The 17,642-nt window shown below is 37.6% G+C and overlaps 2 protein-coding genes across 2 annotated transcripts; both read right to left on the reverse strand.

The window, feature by feature from the left end:
• Positions 1 to 5,887: 5,887 nt before the first annotated feature.
• On the reverse strand, positions 5,888 to 11,356 carry LOC112160094. Its single transcript, XM_024294458.2, has 6 exons — positions 11,003 to 11,356; positions 10,760 to 10,852; positions 8,398 to 8,495; positions 8,165 to 8,326; positions 7,870 to 8,096; positions 5,888 to 6,234 (listed from the first exon to the last, which is right to left on the reverse strand). The coding sequence occupies exons 1-6, from the start codon at positions 11,067 to 11,069 to the stop codon at positions 6,135 to 6,137; spliced, it is 747 nt and encodes a 248-aa protein (XP_024150226.1). The 5' UTR covers positions 11,070 to 11,356; the 3' UTR covers positions 5,888 to 6,134.
• Positions 11,357 to 13,424: 2,068 nt separating this feature from the next.
• Positions 13,425 to 17,636, reverse strand: LOC118599696. Its single transcript, XM_036215448.1, has one exon. The coding sequence runs from the start codon at positions 17,116 to 17,118 to the stop codon at positions 14,881 to 14,883; it is 2,238 nt and encodes a 745-aa protein (XP_036071341.1). The 5' UTR covers positions 17,119 to 17,636; the 3' UTR covers positions 13,425 to 14,880.
• Positions 17,637 to 17,642: the final 6 nt, after the last annotated feature.

Genomic DNA, 17,642 nt, shown 5'->3' on the forward strand with positions numbered 1-17,642 from the left:
GCGACTTTCCTTTTCCGGTAATGATCCTTCCGCAGGTTCACCTACGGAAACCTTGTTAGGACTTTTACTTCCTCTAAATAGTCAGGTTTGATCGTCTTCTCCTCGCCGTCGCTGTATGAGCTTTCACCATCGTCATCCGAAGCCCCTGTATCCTCAGATGAGGAAACCTCCGGTTCAAACTGGTAGGGCTGTACACCCTCCGAACCCTGTGTCATTAAAATTCCCGTGTTTGATGAAGGCTCATCCCCTTCATCCAAAGAAATATCCGCTAAATCGTGGTCTACGTCACTTCTCAAACCGTCCACCATTGTTGTTTACACTCTGGGACCCTGAAGTGACGTCACGCGCAGCCCCCGCCCATCACCACCTATCGCCCAAATTTGAAGCTGTGCACGACCATAAAATGATCAATAAAACCGCGCTGGATCATTTTAAGTGAATATTTTTATCAGATTCGTTTTCCAAGTTCCATTGACTTTCTAAATTTAAAAAAAAAAGATTGCCACTGCACGAGGCCTTTAAGGGAACTGCAAGACTCACCTGAGCTACCTTTTTGAGATACGACCACTCCTCTCTACGATCCTCCATGGGCCCGGACAACTCCACATCCCAAAGCACCAATACAGGTCAACCCTGTACAGCTGCAAGTGCCAAAGACTTAAAGGAACTGGTTTGGGGAGTGGTAATTGTTGCCATTTTGGCAGGAAATGAAATCCCTCAAACTTGAAGGAATACGACTGATAATTGCCACTCTACACACAACTGAAACACTTGTATCCAACTTTTTCACTTTAGTTTTGCCAATAGAGGCATTTTTTTTGTCTTACAAAGACATCACAACTTTTAAAGTCCCATTCCAACTATAGTTGTGGAGTTCTGATTTTTGGATGTTTAGGACAATTGAATTAGAGTAAAGTAATTAGTGTTATGTTGCTTCTTTTTTGTTTATTGCATTGTATAGATTGTGAACGGCCAACAGCGAGACCATCTAAACTTCATATATATATATATATATATATATATATATATATATATATATATACACGCACACACCCCAACACACAAACACACAAGTATTTTGATTTAGCAGGTGCAGGCATAAAAAAAGAACATTGTTCTTCTGTCTCCTCCCTTTTGTTCATGAAGTTGTAAGATTGTGTTTTATTCTGTACATGATTTTGTGTTACTGATGTTCCTCACGCTTCATGGAAGGAAAAAAATAAAAAGAAAGAAAGTTTTTTGCCAAAATCAAAAAGCCTTTATTGTTTTGTTGACCGTTGACACAGAGAAACCCACTCCCTCCCTGTCATTGAGAGCTCTGTTCGCGCATTTACGCACAAGTTTATAGCCTCAAGCTAACGTTAGCTGCGCCAAAAGAATGACGAGCAATATTGGATCAATCCAGTCGTACAATTTTAAGCCAGAATCACCAATCGCTACAGGACAAGTGTTGAACGCTCATCATGTCTCACACACTTAGGCGTGAGTGGGCCGGGGGAGGGGAGACTTTGTCACACCTATTTCAGTAGCTGTGTCATTAGTCTGAGCTTTTTCAAGCATCCGGTTTTCTGATCCAACACGATTTGAATTAAAAAATACTCAGAGATGCAGTTTTAATCATAAATTATTTTATATAGGTCCTCTACGATGATAAAAATGCAACAAGAACATATTAAAAACACAAAAGAGACGAAATTTGGACCCCCAACCAACCCAACTAAATTCTATTTTTATAATAAAACGCTGAGGTAGATAAATAGTAATATTCAGGGTGCTTTCCATTAATATTAAAATCCATCTAAAGCAGAAAGTTTTTTGTTTTTTTTCTCACAAATTCGGGAAAGTTACATACTGGGCTTAAAAAAGACCACCCTCTAGTGGTCGGATGAAGAACTACATCTATTTTTTTTCTTTCATTGACTTTACTTTAGCGGCCTAAAGCATTCAACTTAAAGGAAAAAAAAATGTTGAAAGTTAACTGTTAAACAAATTTCTTGTTTTATTATTCATTATTATAAATTTTCAAGTAAGTTAACAGTTCCTAGTTCGATTTTTTTATTTTAGAAAAATATTATTACATGTTGTATCCATTTTTTCAAAAATTATTTGAGGAACTTTAAGTATTTAAAATACATATTGTGGCATTGCCACGCAGTTTTTGGAAAAGGGTTATCCATCTGTCTCGATGTCTTTAAAAAAATGAGTTAGCATTAAATCCTTTTTAAATGTATTCATGTATGCATTGTCTATGGATGTTTCACCACTCTCTGACACAAAACACATTCTACACTGACCAAGGTGGCATCATATGAAAAAAACAAACATGAATATAAACCAATATGTGACAGGAAAAGACGTTTTATTTTGAAATATAACGCGTCCTCGAGGGACAGAAGGTGAGGGGGGCGTATCTGCGAAAAGAAACAGCCGTGACCGAGTGGCAAAGGCAAAACACAGAAGCCCCTTGTAAAAATACCGAGCTTATAATTAAACCCCTCACACATATTTAACATCCTCCTTATTCATGAGCACCTGTCTGTGTGGACCTAAGGGGCCACAACCGAATCAACATGCATTTTAAATTGTCGGAGATCCAACAAGCCAAACATTGGAGTCAAAGCGCCTGACATCATTAAATGAACTGCAGTTAGCATACTTTATTTTTTAAATATGGAATGTCAGAATTAAGAAAAAAAAATGCTTCCATAGAAGATAAAAAAATACAAAACTTAATACTTTTATCCATGAAAAGGTTCGACTTCAAAGCCTTTAAAAGGATCAAAGTTGAAATGTTATTTTAAAAGGTAATTTATGCATTTTCTTATTGACTTTCAAATGTGCAGCATCTAATTAAAGTTAAACTCAGATAAGAAAGAAAAGAATTAAAGTCAAATCAGGAAGTTGGTTAAGCTAGCTTCAGGTTTTTTGTACTTTTTTAGCTTAATCGTGTCGACCTCAGACACACAGCAGCTTTTCTCGGCTGAACGACCAGATTGGTTTAACAATTAGATGATCATTTTATACTTTTATATTTTGTTATAAATAAATTGATGGATACATCATTACATTTACACCCACATGGAGCCAAAAACAAACCAAATTAAGTGATTGTTTTAATAATCATACGAAAAAATATTAGGCTGTGAGCAGTAATAAGATTGTTGAAACAAAATTATATATAAAGAACACTAAATATTACTCTTTGATGACAACACCAGAAAAAAAGCCTAATGGTTAAACCAATTTGTGACCATCATACCTGCTGTAGTGTCCATTTAATTTAAAAAAACAAAGATATTTTTAATTATTTCACCACATTCAAAATTGTGTCCAAAGTTATTCTATGGATGTTAGCTATTTTTACTCTTTTTTAATATATATAATTTAATGCTAGTTGTACAAACTCCAACAACTTTAAAATAATAAAAAAAATAATAATTTGACTTTCATTTATATTTTTTATGACAGTCAAATTAAAGTATTTTTTAATGAAAGTTTAGGCAAATCTAGTTAGATTTCTGTCCAAATTTGATATAATTAGCTACAACTAAAACATAAAGAAAATACTTTTCTAAATAAAAATAAAAGTTAACTTAAATCTTAGTATACCACACATGTTTTTAATATATGACAAATTGATAGTGAGAACAAATGGAAATAATTTTTATATTTTTAGTAGTAGTATGTATTATTTTATCATTTATTCATTATCATTTATCCTTTAAGCCTTAGTGATCTGTCATATTGGTAATGCTAACAGAGCTGCTAGCTAGCACAAAATAACTAGTGACTAGTTGGTAAATATATCAGATAAAAAGAAAAAAAAACATCTAATTTAGTTTTTAAGAGATCTACAGGTGAGTGAAAACACTTGATTTCAGCTGGTGGAGAAAAAGAAAAAGAAAAAAAGAAAAAAGCGCCAATCCTCACAAACGTGCGCGTGCCTCGTTCGACATTTTGACACAAACTTTGTTCCCTAGAAAGAGCTAAAGTTCGGAAGGCTCAAGAAAAAGAAAAAAAAGGCCCGGTCCATTTAGAATCATTGGTCCAGCACAAACTCACCTCGGTCCAGGAAAGGTCGGAACAGGAGCTCTGCAGTGACCGATAGGCCGCAGGTGAACGGCGCGAAGCTGCGGGATTTTCAAAATAAGAGTTTGGACCATCAAAATTCTTTCAAGAATTGAATTTTGAAAAGGTGCTCGATGCCAAACCTAAACAAATTTTGATTTGTGTTTAATGTTATGTTCTAACGCGCCTTTAATGCTGGGAAATCCAAGAACTCTTTATTTTTTTTCATACCAGTGCAGCTTTTATTTGATAAAATTCACATGACGAGACATTTGAAACACCTGTTTTTGAGTCAATGCTACAGAAATAAACAAAACAGTGATGAAAATGTCAGAAAAAAACTATTAAAAGTAAAAAAAAAAAAAAATGCATTAAATCTGAGGTATTTTACTTTATTTCCAATAATCTTTAAAAATTTGCATTTATTTTCCAAAAAGGTTGTAATAGAAATTAAGAACTCTTTGGGTCAAATTGGGTAAAATTAATTTATTTTAAAAAATTGATGTTTTTTTTCTTCCATAAATAGCAAAAACCATTAATGAGTAATTGTAGCCTGCCATTTACCAGTGAAAAAAAGAAGACATTTTAAAAGATAATCTTTTATTTATTGTTTTTTTTCTTCACTTTTCTTATTTCAAATGAATACACAAAATTGAAAGAAAAAAAAAAAGGATTTCAGGTCAAAAATGTGCCACAAATTAAATCTGTTTTGGAAGGAAGTTTGTCTAAACATGATTATTATATCCGTTTTAGATGAATGACTTACAATGAAATGAAATACTCAGATAAAAGTAATAAAAAAACAGCAGGAAATAATCAAATTTAATCCATTCAGCTTAAAAAGTTCAATTTACATCATACTTTATTACAACATCAATTAAAAAAAAGGCATAGGTTGCTTTTTTTTCCCTATTTTTAAGAGAAAAACTACTTTTTTTCCTTCAGTTTACATCCATCATTATGTAAAAACATGATCAAATCTATTCTAAGTTGGATCACTTAGTAAAATAAAGATTTAATTACAAATTATACCTTTATGTGCTTCTGATTGATGTTTTAAAGGGGTTTTCGACAATCGATCAATCAAAGTGAGGGGATCAATACCTCCCTCATTTTCCTTTTCAGGTCCCATTTCTCCTGGCCCGACTTCAACTGTATTGGGGACACGAATCAGTAGCAGCGGCGGCGGCGGAGCAAATGCTGAAAGCTTCTGGTGACAGATAAAGGATATAATAGCCCCAATTTCTGCAGCTGAGCACTAACTCAACACAAGCGGGCGCAGATTAAATTTCTATGTTCTATTTGGGTCAGGCTTAGACAAACACGTCTGGCGCCGTCCTGCTTTTCCCCATGAATGCCTTTTTTTTTCCCCCTCCAAAAAAAAGGCAGAGACGACACAAAAACTGAGATTTTTTACGCTGAATGTGGATTATTCCGGGAGGGACAATCACAACCAGAGAAGCTTCGGACCTCCACAAATAGGTTTGGAGGATTTATTATTAGTTTGTTGTTGTTGTTATGAAAATAGTGTGAACTCAAAAAACCCAAAAAGAAAACTTATTAAAAAACTTTTGTGTGTTTTAAACCAAAAAATGTGTGGAAAAGTGTTTAAAGTTCATCTTCCGGTGTCATGGCAACAGCTGTTTGTCTAGTGATGCTGTGAAGGTGGAAAATCTGCACTGCAAGGGCTCCCCCTAGTGGTAGAAATAGTATTAAAAAAAATCACATTTATATAAATTTTTTTTTTCTCTTGAGCTAAAACAGTTTAAAAAAAAATCAAAAATAAAACTACAGTTTGTTTAAATAAATTTTTAATGAAAAAAATTTCAAGTTTTCAGGACAAACAGTGCAATGAACGACATCCACATGAAACAACACAACAGAAGACACACAGTAACAAACACAACACATAGTTTTTACATTTCAGTACAAAAACTAGAATTCTAAAAGAAAAATATAAAGTAAACTTTATCACTCAGTAAATAAAGCCTTTCCTGTCCCGTCTTTTTTACTTTGCTGCATCTCAGCATCAGTTTGAGTCCGCTGAAAATGCTCGACTTGTCGAATCAGTTCATAGATGTGGATTCGCCTACGTGTCCCATAATCCTTTGCAGTTCTTGAATGCAGGGGAGGATGAGGCGACTGTGTAGCTGTGCTGCACCGAACCTGCAGATGGAAAAAGAATCATTAAGAGTTAGACTGTGTGGGACACTTTATGTGCTCTTTATCAAGATCTACTTAAAGTTCATTTAAAAAGCTGATTCTATATTTGAAAAACTATTTTTAGAAACTTTAAAAACTGTTATAAATTTGATTTTTTTATAGGAAATATTAAAAATGTTATAATAAAATTCTAAATTTGTTAAAAAATATACCTTAAACTTTAAAGAAATGTAATTTTTTATATATATAAGTGTTTGAAGAAAATATTATTTTAAACCTGAAAGAAATACTGCTAAATAAAAAAAGTAAATTTTTGAAAGAATACATTTTGAAATTGAAAAAATATTTTTTGAAAATGGAAAAAAAGGCAATTTGCAGAAAACATTTTTTCGAATTTGGAAATATATTGAAAATAAAAATATATAGATATATTTGAAAATATATTATAAACCGAAAAGAAATATTGAAAATGCGAAGAAAAAAAAATATAAATTTATAGAAAATATATTTTAAACTAGAAAAAATTATATAAATAAAAAAAACAATTTTAATTGAATAAAACTTTAAAAAGAATTAAAAGAAATTGAAGAAAATATATTTTGAACTTTGAAATATATAAATTTAATGTATTGTTAACCTAAAAGAAATGTGAAAAGTTGAAGAAAAATGTATCAATTTATCAAAAATATATTTTAAACTTGAAAGAATGATAAATTTGAAAAAAAAAAGAAAAAAAAATGAAAGAAACTTTTGAAATGTAAAAAAACTAGAAGAAAATATTTTGAAATTGAAAATATAATTCTCAAAATTTTAAAAAGTAATCTAAACAAAACACATTTTAAACCTAAAAATATATTGAAATATCAAAACTATATACACATTTCACAAAATACTGAAACCTTAAAATATTGCAATTTTAAAAAAGTGTGAAGAAAATATATTTTGAAAATATTTAAACTTAAAAATATATTGTATACCTAAAAGAAATGTCGAAAATGTGAAGAAAAATTTACAGAAAATATATTTTAATCTTGAAAAAAAAATAGAAATTCAAAGAAGAAAAACCTTAAAAAAAAATAATAATAATAAAATAAAATAAAAACTTGCTTTTTGAAATATAATCAATAAAAAAGCGTTTTGGCTTGAGTACTAATTTGGCAAACAATAACTTTATTTAACTGATTGAAACAGTGACAGATTGGAAATATTTGATGTAAGTTGGGTTTAATAAAAGTAACAATGGATGTTTCCGTTTGTGTAAAAAGTCAACAGAATGAGGAGTAGGTGGTGCCAGTATCATGGTATGGGTTTGATCTGCTCTGCTTCTCTGCTGTTTAACCATCACCTCTTTATCAAATACATTTTATTTATAAAGTACTTTTCATACGTGGTAATACACCAAATAAATAATAAAAACTGAATGAATTTCAAAATTAGAGTTCAGCTCCTCCACATACAGACCTTCAAGCCACAATAAAGTAGAAATATTTAAGGAACTTTTTTCCAAATTTTACTTTAAAAATTCATTTTTTCTGTAGTCTTTGCTTTTCTTTTAGTCTTTCAAAATAAGAGTTTTTTTTTTGTATAAACCAGAAACTAACTTGTTTATTTTGGTAATGAAACAGTCAATGAAAGTACCTCCTGAGCAGCTCGCGCCCCCTGCTGGCGGCTGGGTGGTAGTGCCGGAGCGCGGCGAGGCCGTGAGCTGCCAGAGCGCCGTAGCACTGATCTCTGAGGGCGTTGTGGCTCTCCGTGTCCCACTGTGGCAGCTCGCCGGTGTACCTCCACGCCATCAGGCAGAACTCCAGCAGAGAGTCCCACTCCTGGTTCCTCAGCAGGACCTGGCCCCACTCCTGACAGGACACCTGATGAGGAGACCGTCCGTGAGGCTCCGGCGCCGCTTTTAGGACAACAAACAAGAAAATCATCCGACCTTGAACGCCAGCAGGTGAGGATACGCCTTGCGGTAGCAGTGAGCGTCCCTGTTGGAGCCGAAGCGCGAGTACGGGATGGAGCGGTACACGCTGGTCTTCTTCAGCTGAAGGTCCTCCTGAAGGCGTTCCAGGCTGGAGGCTGCGACCCTCGGGTCGTGGCTCTGCGGAAGAGAAGAATCGTCAAGTTTCCCCTCCAAGTGAAGCGTCGTCACGACTCGCGAGGAAGGGTTACCTGCTCGGCGAGGACCAGCGACCGGATGAGCTGCACCAGCTGCTGCTTGGTGAGCGGCGTGGAGGGCTCGTTCCATAGCGCCCTCATGGAGGAGTCCACTACAACCAACCAGGGAAAGAGTTTAAGCATCAAAATAATCAGTTCAGACTAATGGAGTCAGATTTAAAGACCATTGGAATATGAGGCGGGTTCCCTATTTTTGAAATAAATCGGCCAAATGGTCCGAAAAATTTGGAAAAGGTCACTTATAATTGATTCAATTTTAGCTAGCTAAATTAATTCATTTCTGGGTGAGATTCATCAAAAACAGTATAGGACATTTTTATTTTTAAATATCACTGCTGACATTACACTCCCTACTAGAGCTGCTTAGATTAGTCGATTTATCGACGACTAATCGACTATTAAAATAGCTGACGACTAATTTAGTGGTCGATTAGTCGTTACTTTGTTTTATATGGAATCAGAGTGTAGTAAAGCTGAAAGTTATAATGGCACTATACTGGCTTTTTGGACTATTTCAGCATTTCTTAAGGTTTTTTAGACTATTTTAGAGTTTAGCTAATATTTCAGCCACAGGTTAGCAATTTTGACTAATTTAAGATTTATTTTAGGCTTTTGAGGTCAGCTAATATTTCAGCTACATGCTAGCTGTTTCAGATTATTTAGGATTTTTTTCATTTTTTTAGGCTAATTTGGAGTTTAGCTAATATTGTAGCTACATGCTAGCTGTTTTGGCTAATTTAGGATTTTTTTCAGTTTTTTTAGGCTAATTTGAAGTTTAGCTAAAATTTCAGCTGTAAGCTAACAACTCTGGCTAATTTATGATATTTTTTTTTTGCTATGTTGGAGTTTAGCTAATATTTCAGCTACATAGCTATTCTGGCTAATTTTGGATTTTTTAGGCCAATTTGGAGTTTAGCTAATATTGTAGCTGCATGCTAGCTGTTTCGGCTAATTTAGGATTTTTTCTGTTTTTTAGGCGAATTTGATGTTTAGCTAAAATTTCAGCTGTAAGCTAGCTACTCTGGCTAATTTATGATTTTTTTTATTGCTATGTTAGAGTTCAGCTAATATTTCAGCTGCATGCTAACTGCTTTAGCTAATTTATGATTTTTTTTTCATTTTTTAGGCTAATTTGAAGTTTAGCGAACATTTTAGCTGTAAGCTAGCTACTCTGGCTAATTTATGATTTTTTTTTGATAGTTTTTTGCTATATTGGAGTTTAGCTAATATTTCAACTGCATGCTAACTGCTTTGGCTAATTAAGATTTTTTTTCAGTTTCTTTAGGCTAATTTAAAGTTTAGCGAACATTTTAGCTGTAAGCTAGCTATTTTGGCTAATTTAGGATTTTTTCAGTTTTTTTATGGTAATCTGGCTAATATTTCATCTGCATGCTAGCTGTTTTGGCTAACTTAGGTTTTTATTGAGTTTTTTTTATCTAATTTGGTATTTAACTAATATTTTAGTTGCAATCAGCGTCAGCGTTTACAGCTATTAGCTTCAGTGATTTCAGTTATCAGCTTCAGATTTTTTAGGGTCAGTTCAACATCTTCAGCTATCAGCACAAGTATTTTCAGCGGCCAAATTGGGCTTACAGCATTCACTCTAGCATTATTGCTGGTAATGGTAAATATCTAGTTTTATTTAGCTTAAAGTTAATGATGGTTAAGATGTGTGCTTTACATCTAGTTTGAGCATTATCTGATTATTCGACTCGGTCAAGTTATAAACTACTTAACATTTAGAAAAAAAATGCTATTTTCTATTTATAATTTTGTTTTATTCATGACAATAAATAACCATAATAGTAACAGAAATACAAATTAGGGCGTTATTTTTCTAAAGGATGAGGTCCGACATTATGACTTCTACTGAGTTGCAGCTAGTTAGAAATTGACCTGAATGGCTCTTCAAGTGTTGAAGGTCATTTGGTGGCAATTACAGAAAAATATGATTTACGGGACAAAAATTGCTGAATTTCTTAGTTTAAAATAAATGAAACGGATGAATTAAAATATATTGATTTATTGTCTTTGTGGAAAGTCAAAATCAGTGGTTTTGAAGTGTTTAAAATGCGTAAAAAACCCAAATGTCTCATCCGACATTGACTAATAAATAATTGAAATTTTGGATAAAATCTCCTATAAAATATGTTTAATGTTAAAATTCTATTGCCTTTATTATAACATTGTTGCATTCAGTGGAATAACAGCTCAAATCATCTAATTTTACATGTTTTAGTTAATTTGTGTGCTAAGTGTTATATTTTGAACAGGTTTGAAGATTTTTTTGGGGGAGGGGGCTTGCGGCCCCCCTGAGTTTGCAGCCCCAGAGCCGCCCCTGGTCAGAGACACTCACGTAGCTGTGGAGGCCTCGAGGTTCTCGCTCGTGAAAGTGGGGGAGAGTCCAGCTGAGCGCTTAGAACTTCAAAATAAGATCTTCTTAGTCCAGCTGGGGTTCAAAAAGTAGGAGAAATAAAGTGTCAAATGTCTACTTTAAAGGTAAAAAGTGTTTAGGATGAACAACAGGTGATGGGTTTCTATTTAGAGAGTAAACAAACGTTAAAGTTGAGGTTTAAACCTCATATTTATTCATACTTGCCTGTAGTTTTGGGCTGCGGTTCGGGTATTTCCACCAAAGCTCGTCTGGGTTGACAAACAGCTGCCATTGTGGCCAAACCTGCAGACGAACCTCCAACAAGAACCGAACTTTAGTCCAACGTCGTCAAATGAACGCTTCCCTCGCGCCGATAGTTTATAACCGCGAAAACTCAAAACTATTCCTGTAAGAAAACAAAAGTAACCTCCGCGCGTGAATGCCAACAACTGAACCTCCAACTATTGTTTGTGACTGCAGCGAGTTACCGCGCAGGCGTGGTCTGTGGCTGACGTCGTCGTGATTGGCGACAGTTGCAGCACGCGGACAAAACGCGCTCAATATGCTAATTTGGCGGGCTTTGTTTCCCTCCTCGTCACGTCCGCCACGCGCCAAGTCCAGCCCGGGCTGCTTTTGAAATACGAAACGATTCTACGAAGTTTAAAGAGTCCAAGACCAAAGTCTCTGAGGATATACCCAAATCTAGTCTTTAGCTGTAACTTTAAAATCCTAAAACTTTTTCTTGAAATTCATATTTTATAGTTACAAAATGTTATTAAAATACTTTTAAACTATTTTGTAGATACAAAAGAAGGGAGTTGGTGTCTCTGCAAGTCAAAAAACATTGTAAATACAGCTATTATTCACACCTAGAAGAGATAAAACTACGAAGAAGCAAACATTGTTGAAGAGACTCACAAATTAAGTATTTTCAAGTAGTATCAAGTATTAGTATCAAGTATCAAGTCCTAAAGTCAAGTCTCAAGTCATTAAGGGTCAAGACCCCAGTCATTCAGGTTAAGTTTAAAGAACTTGAGGTCACGTCCCAAGTCATTCAGTTTAAGTTCAAAGTATTTGAGGGTCAAGTCCCAATTAATTCAGGTTAAGTTTTGAGTCTTTAACAGTCAAGTCCCATGTCCATCCATCCATCCATTTTCTTGACTGCTTCTTTCCTTTCAGGGTCGCGGGGGTTCCGGAGCCTATCCCGGCTACTGATGGGCGAAGGCGGGGTTCACCCTGGACAGGTCGCCAGTCTGTCTCAGGGCCTCAATCACACACACATTCACTCTCACATTCACACCTAGGGGCAATTCAGAGTCACCAATGAACCTATGAAGCATGTTTTTGGACGGTGGGAGGAAGCCGGAGTCCCCGGTGAAAACCCACGCATGCACGGGGAGAACATGCAAACTCCACACAGAAAGGTCCCAGCCGGGAGTCGAACCGGGGCCTTCTCGCTGTGAGGCAAGAGTGCTAACCACTGCGCCACCGTGCAGCCACAAGTCCCATGTCATTCAGGTTAAGTTTCGAGTCTTTGGGGGTCAAGTAAGTCCCATGTCATTCAGGTTAAGTTTAAAGAATTTGAGGTCCCGTCCCAAGTCATTCAGGTTAAGTTTGAAGTATTTGATGTCAAGTCCCAAGTCTTTCAAGTTGAGTTTAAAGTATTTGAGGAAAAGTCCAAACTCATTCAGATTAAGTTCAAAGCATTTGAGTTCAAGTCACAAAAAGTTTAGAGTCTTTGAGGGTCGAGTCCCAAGTCATTCAGGTAAAGTTTAAAGTCTTTGAGGGTCAAGTCCTACTTAATTCAGGTTAAGTTTAGAGTCTTTGAGGTCAAGTCCAAAGTCCTTTAGGTTAAGCTCAAAGTATTTGAGGTCAATTCACAAATCGTTCAGGTTAAGTTTAGAGTCTTTGAGGGTGAAGTCCCAAGTCATTCAGGTCAAGTTTAAAGCCTTTGAGGTCGAGTCTCAAGTCTTTAAGGGTCTAGTCTCAAGTCCCCGAGTTCAAGTCCTAAATTATTGAGTTTAAGTCCCAAGTCTTTGAAATCAAGACCCAAGTCTTTGCAGTCAAGTCTCAAAACCCTGAGGTCAAGTTCTTAATCCCTGAAGACAAATTTTGAGTCCTTAAGTTAAGTCTAAAGTCCATGAAGTCCAGCCTCAAGTCCTTGAAATCAAGCTCCAAGTTCTTGAGGTAAAGTCCCAAGTCTTTATGGTTGAAGTCCTAAGACATTCAGGTTAAGTTTAAAGTCTGTGATCTCAAGTCATCAAGTTTCAAGTCTTTGAAATGAAGTCCTGTCTTTGAGGTCGACTCCCAAGTCTTAAAGGGTTAAGTCTCAAGTCCTTGAGGTCAAGTCCAAAGTCTTAAGTCTTTGAGGTCACAACTCAAGTGTTTGAGCTCAAGATCCCAGCTTTTGAAACAAAGTCAAAAGTCCCTGAGATTAAGTATCAAGTCTTTAAAGTCAAGTCCCAAGTCTTTAAAGTCAAGTCCCAGTTCTTAAGGTAAAGTCCCTAATTATTGAAATCTTAATTCTAAACTCCTTGAAGTCAAGTCTATATGTCCAAGTCCCAAGTTCTTGAGGTCACGCCTTAAGTCCTTAAATTCAAGTTTAATTTAAAGTCAAGTCTTTACATATGAGACTTAGTGCTTCTCAAGTCCGAGTCTCAAGTTCAAGTCACCATCTTTACTCTTTGACAGATTCATAAAATGTTATGGTATGCAAGTATATTCAGAAAGATATTTTATTGAAACAATCTTCAAGCATGTATTATGTTAGCCAACAAGCCACGAAGACCAGCGGTAATATAAAAAAAAAAACAAAAGCATTTGTAGAAAATGTTGTTTAATTGGTTGGTGTATTACTGAAAATAAAATTACAGAATAAGAACTGCATCGTGACACATTGTGTGAAACAAAATAAATATATTTAAACACATTCATGTTTTAATTAAAACACAAATGTGTTTATCAAAACAGAGCAGTCAGTCTCAGACATAGCATCTTGACAGAGTATGATAGCATTTTATATAATCTTTATACTTTTTTATATAACCATTCTTTAAAGAACAGGTATTGCGTATTATTTCAAAAGTTAAAATAAAATAAATCTCACACCATTTGCTCATGTATTACAGTTTTAACATTTCTAACAAATATTTTTTCTATCTTGCAAAAACAAAGCAATATATTTTAAACAATTCCATCCAGTCTTCTTCTTGGACTGATCATAGTCTCTACAATAAATTAGAATCATTATAGATCATTTTGTAAAAATGTATTTTATGAACCTGTTGTTTAATAGTCAAAGGAATAGCACTAAGTACTCCATGGCTTCTTAAAACTGCTACTTTAAATAACATAATTAAATATTATCTATCTACACTTTATACACTTTGAATAAGTTACATAATGCACAGGTAAAAGGATTTAGCTAGGTACATATAGGTTATTATAAAGGTCTGTAATAGTATGGCTTTATAAATATACATAAGATTAATGTCATTGGAAAAAGCATCTTTCAAATCTCTTCAGAGTTTTATTTTCTTACTGCATTAAGCTTTATTTTTTTCTCCCCACATAAAAACACCCAAATGCAGCATAAAAAATACAAGAATCTTCCACACGACTCAAAATTTGCAAGATGATTAAAAAGATGCTACGTTCACACCAGGCACGTACAAGGGACCACTTCTAACTAAGTCAATGTAAACATACATCTTTGCACATTTTGGGCTTCCACGTTCCACGTACTTTAAAAGTTAAAACAGTTGAACTTTGACCAATCAGAGACTCAGCTTTGGTAGTGACATGAGGGTAGCATCCTTGTCTTAACGCGAAGTGCCAACTGTTTGGGGTTTTTGCCCGGCTGGAATTATAGGACACCAAGTCTTTCATATATTGGAATAGAATTGTAAAAAAAGATTTGCTCCGCTTCCACCTTTTTGGGTACGTGTGCTAGTTTTGTGTAGCGACAGACCTGTGTGAACACCATATGCTAAAAGCTCGTTCAAGCCCCACATTCAGAGGATTCTTGAACTTGCCCTGTGTGAACGTAGCATTAGACTTCTACCGACTGCATAGGCCACACTCTAGAGCATAAGGAACAGCGTTTATTTACTTAGCAGCGTTTTAAGAGAGCGCGTGAGTGCGTTAGCGATGGCCGACATGGTACTGGAATGGCGGACGAGAGCTTTCACACTGTGCTCCCCGGGTGCTCCCACCGTGGCAACCTCGGCAGCTTTGAGCAGACAGATGTAGTTCATGACCACCTCGTCGACCTTTGCCACTACCTCTCTTTGTTGTTGTGAGGCGGAAGCTCCAAGACCCTTCACCAGACACATGCAAGCTTCACAAAGACAGCATAGAACCTGAAAGCTACACGTTACAGCTAGCAGCATTTCATCTGGACTACTATGGGCCTGAGCCATCCGACGACAAGCCCGCCCCAACTCCTTCGACTCAATAGAGAGAAGCTGTTTATACTGGGATACGTCCTGTATGGGCATCTGGACTCCCCGATCGCATCGGCCCATACTGGACCTCACCAGGGCAATGAGCTCACTTGCATCCCTGCGAACATCTGTAAAGCCTGAAGGAAAGCTGTACATGCGGTCCTTGAGAGCGTTGATTCGTGCCAGGCGGTCGCTGAAGCTCATATTGTTGAGGACCTCTCCATAGAGTTGTTCCCCAGCAGCATCCATGGATAAAGACAGGGCTGATGTTGCTCCATTATTGTCCATCCCGGTTCCACCGCGGCTTCCTCTGGGTCTGTCCCACTCGTTATCATCCTCTTCGCCCTCACTCTTCCGTTTGAAGAAGCAGTAGCTAAAGGGGCCGTTGCATCTCCAAGGACTGGTGTCCAGTTTTTGAGAGCCCTTCATGTGCTTTGAATCCTTTTGTAAAGGAAATGCCACAGATGCTCTCCTACTGTCCACCCCACTGCCTGTGGACCAGCATGTGGTATGGGACGACACCGAACCTTGGGAGTAGCTTTTTGAGAGACGTTTCCTTGCTTGTCTGCGTTGGACTTTGGCGTCGCCTTGTTGGGACATTGGTGATAGGGGCTGCTGACTGCGGCTTCGTGTGAGAACTTCCGCACTTTCAGAGCTGGCAGTCACATTGCTGGAGCTACGTTTCAGCTCCCTGCCTCGTTGTAGGTTATTATTTAAAGAGTCTGCTTGTGGAAACGTTTCTGTGACAGCCAGAATGTGGTTCTGCCGAGATTGCGAGGAGTGGAGGGAATTTTGGGAGCACCCTGAGTTACTGGAGCTAATGTTAGCCTGTGAGGGTAAAGATAATGGTGGAGGAGGTGGTGGTGGAGGAGGTGGAGAGTGCAGATTGGGCGTTGGAGATGAAATACCAGCTCGAGAGCTATTAGACGGCTGTCTGACGAAAGCTGAAGGGTGGTCTCCCCTCCCTAGCGACAGGGCGTTGAAATCAGCCCGTTGACCTCCTAACATGGAAGCACCAGAGTAACAGAGAGAGTCACAGGGATGAGGGTAAGACTGACGAACTGCATGCTTGGACCTCATGTCTGACCTAACCCACTCCTCCGAACTACCTGGTTGACTTCTTGATCGTGGTGGAGGGTGCGTTTTGGTCCCTCCACCTTCATGGTTTCTGCCTAGACTCAACCCCCCATCGCGGTGGCTATAGTCCTCCCTTTTGTAAAGGGACATAAATTGTTCTGGATTCATACCCCCTTTTTCAATTTCAGCCTCCAATCCAGAAAAGGAGCTCCTCCTTTCAGTTCTGGCTTGCCTAAAGTCTATACTACCGTTGGGTTTGTGAGCGTGAACATCCGGACTTCTTTTCAGTTTGGCGGGAAGTGTGGCGGAATGGTATGACGGCGGATTCCTGGTTGCTGTCTGGAAACCGGCAGCAGAAGGACTGAAGAAGGGAGATGATAGGGACGAAGGCATACACGGACAGCGGACATTGCCTCTGTTCTTAACCATCTCAAAAAGTTGTGGGTTGCTAGTGATAAAGCGCCGGGTGTCCTTTTTGACGGCCCCTCCCATGCCGGCACTGTGAAGCTTCCCTCCCTGATGCATCTGGCTGACTGTCAGATAGTTAATCAGCTGTTTGTAGGCCTCGCTGCCTTCCTTTGGGTTTAGACCCTTAAAACAGGCCTGCTGTTTAAAGTGGATGTCTTTTTGGGGCTGCTTATTGCCGGCGCTTGTCTCCTTGTGTTTTGGTGGGGTAGCTGATGAGGGTCTGCTTAATTCTGCCCCACCAAGAGTCGGATAGATATTAGGAAGCATTTTCCGCAGGAGAGCGGGGTCCGCATGAGGATGGAGGTCTTTTCCCTGAGTGTTCTGGCCAGGTTTGTCCTCGCAGTTGAACATTTTTATGATGGAAGAGGATGAATTGGAAAGAGCATGCCGCTGCAAACGTTGGTGCGCAGATTCAACAGGACCAGGACCGAGGGGGGAATCGGTTGGCGTGGCACAGACACTACTGTTTGTGCTGCCACCGGCGTCCAATGATGAACACAAAGAACCCTGAAGTGAACCGTGTGCTTCTCCTTGCAAACTGGAGATCCTTTTGGCTAGGTGGTACTCGCACAAGCGCGCAACACTTTGTTGCCTCGAAATTGGCTGATGGTCACTGTGAGAGTCGGATCCCTGGTCAGAGCCTCCTGACCTGGGTTTTTTGGTCGGGGACAACAATGATGCTACAACTAGATGTTCGTCTTGCTCGGTGGCTGTGGCTCCATGTTCTGCAGGACAGTCCCTGAACTTGACCGTGTCCAGGAAGCAATCAGACACCGTGGAGGAAGGGCGGGGGGTTTTGTGACGGTCACTGGGAACGCTGTTCACAGCAGATTCCTCAGCGACTGAATTCTCGGATAAAAAAGAATTCTCTTGTC

This window comes from Oryzias melastigma, linkage group LG2 (genome assembly GCF_002922805.2).
Source record: "Oryzias melastigma strain HK-1 linkage group LG2, ASM292280v2, whole genome shotgun sequence".
NCBI classification, from domain to species: domain Eukaryota; kingdom Metazoa; phylum Chordata; class Actinopteri; order Beloniformes; family Adrianichthyidae; genus Oryzias; species Oryzias melastigma.